General features: G+C 35.3%; 1 protein-coding gene across 1 annotated transcript; it reads left to right on the top strand.

Annotated features, from left to right (window-relative positions):
* The first annotated feature begins 1982 nt into the window (after positions 1 to 1982).
* Positions 1983 to 6326, top strand: LOC131079130 (nuclear transport factor 2). The gene is made up of 11 exons (XM_058017019.2): positions 1983 to 2123; positions 2226 to 2308; positions 3125 to 3176; positions 3280 to 3417; positions 3566 to 3866; positions 3981 to 4201; positions 4490 to 4649; positions 4779 to 4900; positions 4993 to 5058; positions 5354 to 5420; positions 5504 to 6326. Exons 3-11 carry the CDS (start codon positions 3129 to 3131, stop codon positions 5773 to 5775), a joined length of 1395 nt encoding a protein of 464 aa, XP_057873002.2. The 5' UTR covers positions 1983 to 2123; positions 2226 to 2308; positions 3125 to 3128; the 3' UTR covers positions 5776 to 6326.
* The last annotated feature ends 3592 nt before the right edge of the window (positions 6327 to 9918 follow it).

Genomic DNA, 9918 nt, shown 5'->3' with positions numbered 1-9918 from the left:
ATAGACTTCTCTTTATTATTCAGAAAAACTGATGTGTTCTCCATGGCAATCAACCATCCACATTCAAAACCACAACAACAACCCTTTTACAGATGCCCGTTGGGTCTTATACATTCTGTCCTTTGTCGTGAACTCCTCCTATTGGACAAGATTGATCTCGTTACCAACAGTTTCCAGCGGCAACTATCGGGCAGGTTCTATCGGAGCATCGGGGTAACATCCAAACAAGGCTATCGATGTCCTATGACAACCTCCAACTCTTTGCACTTCCTATCGGGTCTTCGGTGTAACATCAGAACGGGCTACCCATGACCGACGTCTTCACACTTCCACTTCGCACTTTCCATCGGGTCATCGGGTAGCATGACATTGCACTTTTCCGATGGCCGATGTCTCCAAAGTCGACCTCCTTCTCTTGCACCTTGTTATCGGGGTAACAAGAAAACACTCCTCCTGATACCCGATAGCTCTTTCCTCGACTAGCACTTTCCTTTCGGGTCTGAGGGATAACAAGAAACCATTCTCCCCGATACCCGATAACTCCCATCAGGACATCGGTGTAGCATGCAACAACTCCTGTCGATACCCGATGGCTCATTGGGTCATCGGTGTAGCAAGGAAAAGCTTCTGCGGATACCCGATGACTCCGCTCCAAGCAAATGCTAACTCATCGGGTCATCGGGTAACTTGAACCGACTCCTTCCGATACCTGATGACTCATGAGTAAACAACCCATTGGAATAAGTTATCCCGATGCACTTATGAGATGCCATTTCAAACTGAGAAAACACACATTTGAACCTAATCACACCAAAATTGTTGAAAACTTTGAAAATACAACCAAAACTAGGTGCTCTTGCACCACATACATGCATACATACATACATACATGCATACATACATACATACATGTATGGATGTATGTATGTATATACATTATGTATATATGTATGTATGTATATGTATATGTATATATGCATGTATGTATACATTATATACATACATATATATGTATATATGTATATACGTATTCATATACATATACATGCACACACACACACACACATGTACACACACATCTCATTAATATATCAAAATTTCAACATCTCATATTATATTCGAAGGGTTAGATTATTTCCCTTCTATTTTATTATTCTTAATGACTTAATATCTTTATTCTAGAAGACACATTATCATCTCTATCAATTGAGTCCAACTAATTAAAGTACAACACTTCAATCTATCAACTTAATTTTAATTTAATAATATCGTCAAAACTTAACTTTATCTAAATAAAGGAGATTACTTTTTGACAAGGACTATAACAATCTCTTTTTATTATTTTTGATGTGCTCTATCATAATGAAACATCTATATACTTTCACATAAAAACTTTTTGATTAGTTTGAGTTGCATACACTTCATTCATAGGAAAATTGACATGATAAGTTAGTTTCATCCAAACCTTTAATCAACTGTCATTATGATAAAGAAAAAGTAGGTAGTGTTGTTTTTAATTAATTATTAATAATGAGGAGGTCCCAATACAAAACCTTACTTATCCCATTTTAAAAAATTTAGATATCTTATATACTTAAAGCTTTTTGATTAATTTAAGTTGTTAGAGAAATTCAACGTAATAAATTAACTTCATATACACCTTTAATCAACTTTCATTATGATAAAAAAAATATAGATAATATTCATTTTTATTAATTAAATAAAATTGAAAAGTTCCCATTAAAAAACCTTATCCCATCTGAAAAATTTAAAAACATCTTAAATACTTAAACTACAATAACCTACCTTACATATATTCAGAAATACAAAAGATTATTTATTACTTCAAGGAAAAAAAAAAACCACACTCTAGAAACTACCTATTTCAACGAACCAGACCAAGTCCAACATTCATATAGCCTATATAAGTAAAACTTAAAGTAACCAAACAACACAAATATATGGTATAAATTCTTTTTAATACAAACCAAAGTTTTGCTAATAATAATAAATAATAAATAAATAAAAAAACATAGTCAAGCCTTAAAAGAGTTACACTTCAATGTTTTCTTAGAATACAGAAGGAAAAAAATTGTTTTTGTATGTTTGGCCTGTTTTCTCAGGTTCTTTACTAACCTTTACCAGTGTGGGTTTCTTGTATTCTACTCTGCTATCTAATCTGTAAGTAACAGGAAATAAGGTTCTGTTTTTTTTGGGTATTTCAGTAGGAGGGAGCTTCTCGACTGGCATTAGAAGGGCCACTCTGGTTGGTTTGTTCTGTCAATCCATTCAACAGATCACAGTTCAGGTTAGCGAATTTTCACTTCAATCATAATTTAGAAATGAAAATATGATTGTCGTTAGGTTGGTTTGTAGCATTTTTGGAATTGCAGGCTCAGTTTTTTTCTGTATGTTTCATGGGATCAAATTCTGATTTTGATTTTTAAAATTGGGTTTTCTGTTCACTGTAAGTTTTGTTAAATTTATATTTCCTCAAGAAAGAGGTTTTTAATTATCAATGACCCGATCAAGCATTTATTGTTGGGTAGTGTTAAAGATGTTTGTTGGTTTGGGGTCAAATGGAGGTTTTAGCTTCACTACTATGGTGATCTGTGCTGTTCTTAGTCAGTTCATTGCCCTAGACTTATTCAACCTTTTGACTTCGGTTATACAAAAAGATGGTTTTCGTTAAATATTAGGGTTTTTTATGTTTTCTGGATCAGAGCTTCAGAGGCCGTGTTTGCATTGATTAGGGTCCATGTTTTTGGGTTACTTGTTGGATTGGTTTTAGATTGCTAATTGGTTCTCCATTTGAGGGTCTGTTCAAAGTAGGGGCGCCTACAAGTGTTTCCACTTTTACTTATGCTGTGGTGTCCTGTTGTATGTCATCATATGGCTTCGGAAGCCATGATTTTTGCATGTGGGTTTTCAACGAGCAGTCCAAGGCTAATGTAGATGAGCTTGTAGCTATGCATGAATTGTTTATTGTTGTGTCTTGGAAACCAATGGCTTTTGATTTTGAGTTAGATCGATGATTTTTTTGTTTGTTTATTACCATGGTGCTGGATGTTTGTTTAGATTGCACATTCTTTAATGCTATCTAATGTGAGACATTATATTGCAGAAACATGGCATCCAAGCAAGTGAGCCCTATTGTTATTCCTCCTGCCTCTGTGGTATGCATTTACTATCATGTTACTTTTATACTGAGGCTTGGAACAAGCTTGATTTGTCGTTGAACTGCTAATGGATACTAAATGTGTTATTTTGATCTCGCAGGTTGGAAATGCCTTTGTGCATCAATATTACAATGTTCTACACCAGTCTCCCCATTTGGTACATAGGTTTTACAATGATTCCAGCAAGCTAGGCCGCCCTGAGCCTAGCGGTGAACTGAGTTGTGTAACAACCATGGAAGTAAGTTGAATAGCAATTGCTAATGTAGACACTCTTATGTAGCTTTGCATATAAAATGTTGATTTATTTATTATAATTAGTCAACCTATATGGGCACTTGGATCACTGCAAGCTGTTTGTTTTCTGATTCTTGATTGTTCTGATTCAGGCTATAAATGATAAGATTATGTCTCTGGACTACGGTGACTATAGGGCGGAGATAAAGACTGTGGATTCTCAGGACTCGTTTAATCAGGGTGTTCTTGTCCTGGTAACTGGGGCCCTGTTAGGAAAAAATAATATTAGGCGAAACTTTACACAGTCTTTCTTCCTAGCACCACAGGAGAAGGGCTACTTTGTTTTAAATGATGTATTCAGGTATTTGGAAGAACCCCAACAGCTGGAACTGAGGTCTGCATTGGATAATGGTGTTTCTGATCAGGCTGCTCAGCCTTCTCCATCGGAGGAAGGTAATACAACTGTTTCTTCTAACTTTGAATTGTTGGTAAAAGCGTAGGACTGCAAGTATGTGTTGCTTCTTTTTGTTTTTTAAAATTTTCTTTTCTTTACCGTTGAACTACCAGCTCCAGCGCAAGAATTTCAGGAACTTGAGCAACAAGCCCCACAATTGGAAGAGGATTCTCTTGAAGAAGAACATGTTTCTCCTTCAGAACATGGAGATGGGTTGGGTGCAGAAGACGATGCGTCACCTTTGAAGGCTACTGAAGTTGTTCAGAATGAACAGCATGTGGCTACTGAAACTCATCCTTCAGAAGAGATGCCAAAAAAGTCTTATGCATCAATTGTAAGTTTAAATTTCAGGGTTTTTGAATTCTGATTATTCCCAGGGTAATTATGTCTTGCTGGATTGGTCAGGCCTTGATTAAAACTTTTTACAACTAAAATCTATGAACAAGAATTTTGTTGTGACATCAAATGAAAATACATTCTGATGCTGACTAAAGTTAAAGACAATCTTTTGAAACTTTTATTTCTGGTTTCTTGATATTTCATCTGATCCTGACTAAAGTTAAAGACAATCTTTTGAAACTTTTATTTCTGGTTTCTTGATATTTCATCTTTAATTCCACAGGTTAAGGTTATGGCACCTGTTCAAGCACCAGCTGTTGTAAGGACGGTTCCTGCAAATGTTGAACGGCAAGGTCCTGTACCTCCACAAGTGCCACCTGCTTCAGAATCCTTTGCTCCTGCTTCTAATGCTTCAGAGAATAGCAACTCTGTTGAATCGGAAGGTTATTGTGGTTTACCTCATTTTAGGTTTTACTGAATTTGTTGTTGTTTTCCTGTAAGATGGATGGGAAATATTGAGTTGATTTTTCGCCTAATTTTTGATTAATCTTGCCATTATCAATGACTTTCAGCTGATGGACGTTCAGTCTATATTAAAAACTTGCCTCTGAATGCTACAACTACCCAGCTTGAGGAAGAATTTAAGAAATTTGGTCGTATTAAGCCTGGTGGTGTTCAGGTTAGAAGTAATAGGGTAAGTAATTAAAATGAACATAATTTTTATGATTGTAACTTCTGGTATTTTCATGTTTATCTTATTATAATACTGGAAAATTTGTATTACAGCAACAAGCATTCTGTTATGGTTTTGTGGAATTTGAGTCATCAAGTTCTGCGCAGAGTGCCATAGAGGTATTTTTAATTGATTATGAACACTTTCAAAGTAGTTGGATTTATTTGGTATTATTACATGTTATCTAGATCATGTTTGTCCAGTTCTTTCAATTTTGAGCATATATTATATTTTTGTTAGCTCTGTTTTGCATTCATTTCTTCTTGATTCTGCTGCTTTTGTTTTGTTGCCTTAAGTGTTTTTCATTGGATGGTATATGCTCCCTAGTAGAAGATATAGCAATCCTATTTTAGACAGACCACCTTTTTCTTCTCTATTTGCTGTTCTTTAGTACTCTTGATATTTCTTTTACAGGCATCGCCAATTAACATTGATGGGCGCCAGGCTCAGGTTGAGGAGAAGAGGCCTACTGGCCCAAGAGGTATGCTACCATGTGCATTTATTGAAGTTTATATTAAAATGCTACCATTTCATGATGTAATGAAATATCTTAACTTTGGACAGCCGCTCGTGGTCGTTTTCAATCTGGAAGGGGCGGCTATCGAAATGATGTAATTAGAGGACGTGGTGGTTATGGAGGCCGCGGCTATGGAAGAGGTGAGTTTGTAAACAGAGGCGACTTTGGTGGTCGTGGTCGAGGTTCTTCATCGGGGCACGGAGGTGCTACTGAAGAATACCAGAGGGTTGATCAAGGTGGCAACAGTACCAGGGGTGCTCGACCCAGTGGTACAAATCAGACAAGGAATGTTCAGAGGTTTAGTTCGGTGAATCGATAATCTGATGAATTGGAAATGTGACTCCAGAAGTACATTGTGTCAAGTTTACTCATGATCATAGTAATATTATGGTGTTGAAGATTAAAAGGCAAGCTTCCATTTTTGAGACAATTTGATTCCTTTTCTCTAGCACATGGAGTGGTTTTGCCGATCAGCTCTATGGTGTTCCTGGGGCAGAATGCACCAAGGAAAATTCAACTTTGTTAGAGAATTTCAATCTTGTCTCCATTCCATCAAAATTCAAAATTATGAAAAGATTAGAGTTGATGTTGGAGATAATCATATATCCATTGTTGGTTACCAAGAAAATGTTATTCAATATTCCATTTCATTACAACAGGAGCCGGAAGTTTCTTTTTGTTGTAGGGTCTTCGAAGAGATTCTTCCTAGCATGTTCAATATATTCAATTTTGTTTCAAAGAGAATTTTGTTTAAATTATTTGAACCACCACAACCACATTAATTATAGCTAAAGTGTGACCAATTAAATAGGAATTGGTCAGTGTATTTTTTGTACTTTTGATAGTGGTAATGAATTGTTTTTGTAAGTATATGCTTTATTTTTTTAGCAGAATCTTGTATGAAAGAGCGTTTCTTTGAGTTTTGGAGACAAGGGGATGCAGTTTTGGGAATGCCAATTTTTTTCCAGACAACAGAGTGCAATAAAAAAAATGAAAAAAAATTGCTATGTGAATTAAAAAAGCTGAAATGTAATTCTTATATTAACTAATATAATCAACTTGATCTAGATTCAATGATAAAAAATTGAATGACATTGTCATCTGTATCATTGATTCAATGGTCAAAGATCTAGATCCAATGATCAAACAATGAATGACATTGTCATCTGTATCATTGATTCAATGGTCAAACATTGAATGAATTAATTCAGAACTAAAATACAAATGTCAAATCCAAAGTGCTGAAGTAAACTGTAAAACTCAAGGTAGCAAATTGTACTGCAATTACAACTGTACATACAAATAAGGATATGAGAACATGCTCTTTTATTAAAAAAATTGGGTTGTTTTATTACTATTTTTTCATGTTTATGGAGTTTGGAGATGCCCCACATTCCTCTGCCATCCTTGGGATGTTTTGATGTACATATGTTATCTTGGACATTTGTTTGAAAAGGGGATGTACCCGTCTGATGGGTATGTTTTGTTTTATTGAATTAGAGCAAAGTTACAAATAATAGCAGCTACAAGAAGTTGTTGTAGCTGGAAGATGATAACATAAATCAATACAACATAAAAGTTTCAGGCTAGAACTAGAAAAAACGACCCAGAAATTAACATTACAAGACAACAACAGTACAAATTCTTTACAAAGGCTGAACTGTTGATCTGAAGATGATTACGATGTGGAGACATGTCTAAATACTTTGCAAAACTCCATATGGCAGCTGATCTGAAGCTGATTCACTTGCTCCCGGAGTTGTTGAAGTAGGGCTGTAGCCGAAGCATTTCTCTTGGTCAAATTTGGAAGCTGTGACTGCAAAAAAGCAATTTGAAAAACTATATCAGAGTAAAGCAATAAAATATTAGTTTCCTGAAGAAAATTGTTTGAAAACACAACATGACATCTGGCCTTCCAAATATGTCTTAAAACAACTTGTCTAATAGAGTCATCAATCACATCATTATGCAAACCCAGATCAAGAAGAGCCTCCTTCCAATGCCCGTTTAATATGCTGAAAAAAAACAGAAAAGTTTGTGAAGATTGAATTCCATAGTTTCCTAGCGAAAGGGCAATCCCAAAATATATGTTTCATATTTTCCATACACTTATTGAAGGGACAATTAATTGGTTGAACGACAATACATCCTAGTTTGTCACCAATGGGCAGCTTATGATGTAAAACCTTCCAGGCCAGCACTTGAGTCTCCACATCAGTTTTAGTTTTCCATATTTGTGCACTCATATTGTTCCATCTTTTAACACCAAAGCTACATTTCCATTTCTGGTTAAAGCGTGGAAGGGCCTTCCAATGAGGTAATGAATGAAGATAAACTTTCTTCAATTGAAGAAAATTGAAATGAAGTGAAGCAAACCATTTCCAATTTTAAAAAAAGTTACATTCTCTTGGAGTGCAGATTTTCATAGACAACTCAATTGAAACTAATGATTGCACAAATACGAGAAAAGTCTTATACATGCTATGCAGCCCATACCGATTTTTAATGTTCAACCATGTAGCCCAGTCAAAGGTGTTAAAGTCCCACAAGTCTTTAAAGCATCAAACACCTTTCTTAAAAAGATAAAAAGTATACTTAGGAAAACAAATAACAAGAGGCTGATTATGGTATTGCACTAGCTTGTTCCACCATATTGAAGAAGCAAAGCTGAAGCCATGTTGCAAGGACGAATCATTCCACTGAAGAAATTTGCAAACATGTTGCCAAGCCTTCCAAATGGATTGCAAAGATAAGGAGGCCTTGATTTAAAAAAAAGAGCCATTATAATCTTGTCCAACCGACAGTTTGCCATTTTCTATTAGCAACAACTAGCATCACTTGATTACGCACCAAAATTTTCCACGCTTCATCCCCTTTGGCAGTTCTCATGATCCATTTCATGACAAGACACAACCTTTGAGTTTTAGGATCAATGATTCCCAACCCACACTTACACTTAGGCTGAATGCAATGAGACCAAGAGGAGGCAATAAATCTAGCACTACCATCCTATTTGGACCAAAGAAACTTTCTAATTAATTTGTTCAAATCTTCATAAATTCTTTTAGAAGGCATCCAACAAGATGAATAATAAAAGAAGGCATCCAACAAGATGAATAATAAACATGAGGCAATAAATGTTTTGTTCGCAACTTGAATTTTCCCAGCCAAGAAGAAGAATTTATTGTTCCAAATAAATAACTTATTTTTAAGCCTGTCGAAGAACCAGTTCCACATGTCAGAAAGAGAGACCTCTATGCCAAAGGGATGCCCAAATATCTAATAATCTCCCCATGTCTAATATGCCTCCGCTCCTTAGGAATCCACTCAAGAGTAGGTCCAGATTGAGTCATAAAAAAATCAGTCTTGTTATGAGCCAACTGAGAGAACCAGAGAGCACAATAAAATTCAGTCTTGTTTTGAAGACGGTAGTGAAATGTTTCTTCCTTGTCCACCTTTGGCGTCATTTTAATTAGTGAATTTGTACACTGAAATATAAACATTAAATAACATAATGATAGAAATCTATTGAATGAATTCTACAGAGACACTCTTGTTTCGCAAGAGGTTGAAGATTGGGAGGATTGTTGTTATATGTGAGAAAAGTATGTACATATGGAAATGGCACGTTCGTTTCTTGATATCAATGGCTTCTAAGCAGGTTAAACACATGCAATTGTTGTTGAACGGTGCAGTGTTCTATATGGGATTATATAAGCAATATATTTTACTACTTTTGAAGAGACAAATGAGCAAAGAAGTGTAGCTGTTTTCTGGTAATAAGCAGTTGTTGATGGTGAAATCTTCAGATTGGTATGAATTTAATTGTTTGAAAAGGAAATTACGAGGGTGGATTGTTACCAAATATGAATATTCTTTTAGGCACAAAAATGGCTCTTTATCCACTGGTAGATTTCTTTTTCTAGATTTTTATTTTTCTTTGATGGCGTATTCTATATGAAGATCTTTGAACTGAGTGTGCACTTTAGGTGTGCAGTCCCTTGAATTGGTGTAACTATGCATGGAGTCAATTAGTACTAATTAGATGTCTATATGTCTAGACAAAAGATCTAACATTTTGTTTCATTGCAAGGACCTTTTCATGATTGGCATGTAAGTTGACAATGCCACGGGTAGTGACTTGTGTATAGATTAATGATTTGTTTGGTAGAAAAAACTCTTAATTCACATATGGTTGGCATGTAAGTTGACAATGCCACGGGTAGTGACTTGTGTATAGATTAATGATTTGTTTGGTAGAAAAAACTCTTAATTCACATAGAGTGGGTATGGATTGAAATTCACCTTGAATGAAGAGGGAGAACATTTTTTTTTTTTTTTTTTTTTTTAATAGATAAGTGCTACCAGCATGGAGGGAGAACACTTAGTACAATTTCATATGAGTACAATTTCATATGTGATATTTTTTCTTTGATTTGCCCAGTAATTCATTTGAGTTGAT

This window comes from Cryptomeria japonica, chromosome 10 (genome assembly GCF_030272615.1).
Source record: "Cryptomeria japonica chromosome 10, Sugi_1.0, whole genome shotgun sequence".
Taxonomy (NCBI): Eukaryota; Viridiplantae; Streptophyta; class Pinopsida; order Cupressales; family Cupressaceae; genus Cryptomeria; species Cryptomeria japonica.
The sequence above is the reverse complement of the archived record's forward strand: the minus strand, read 5'-3'. Positions and strand labels throughout refer to the sequence as shown.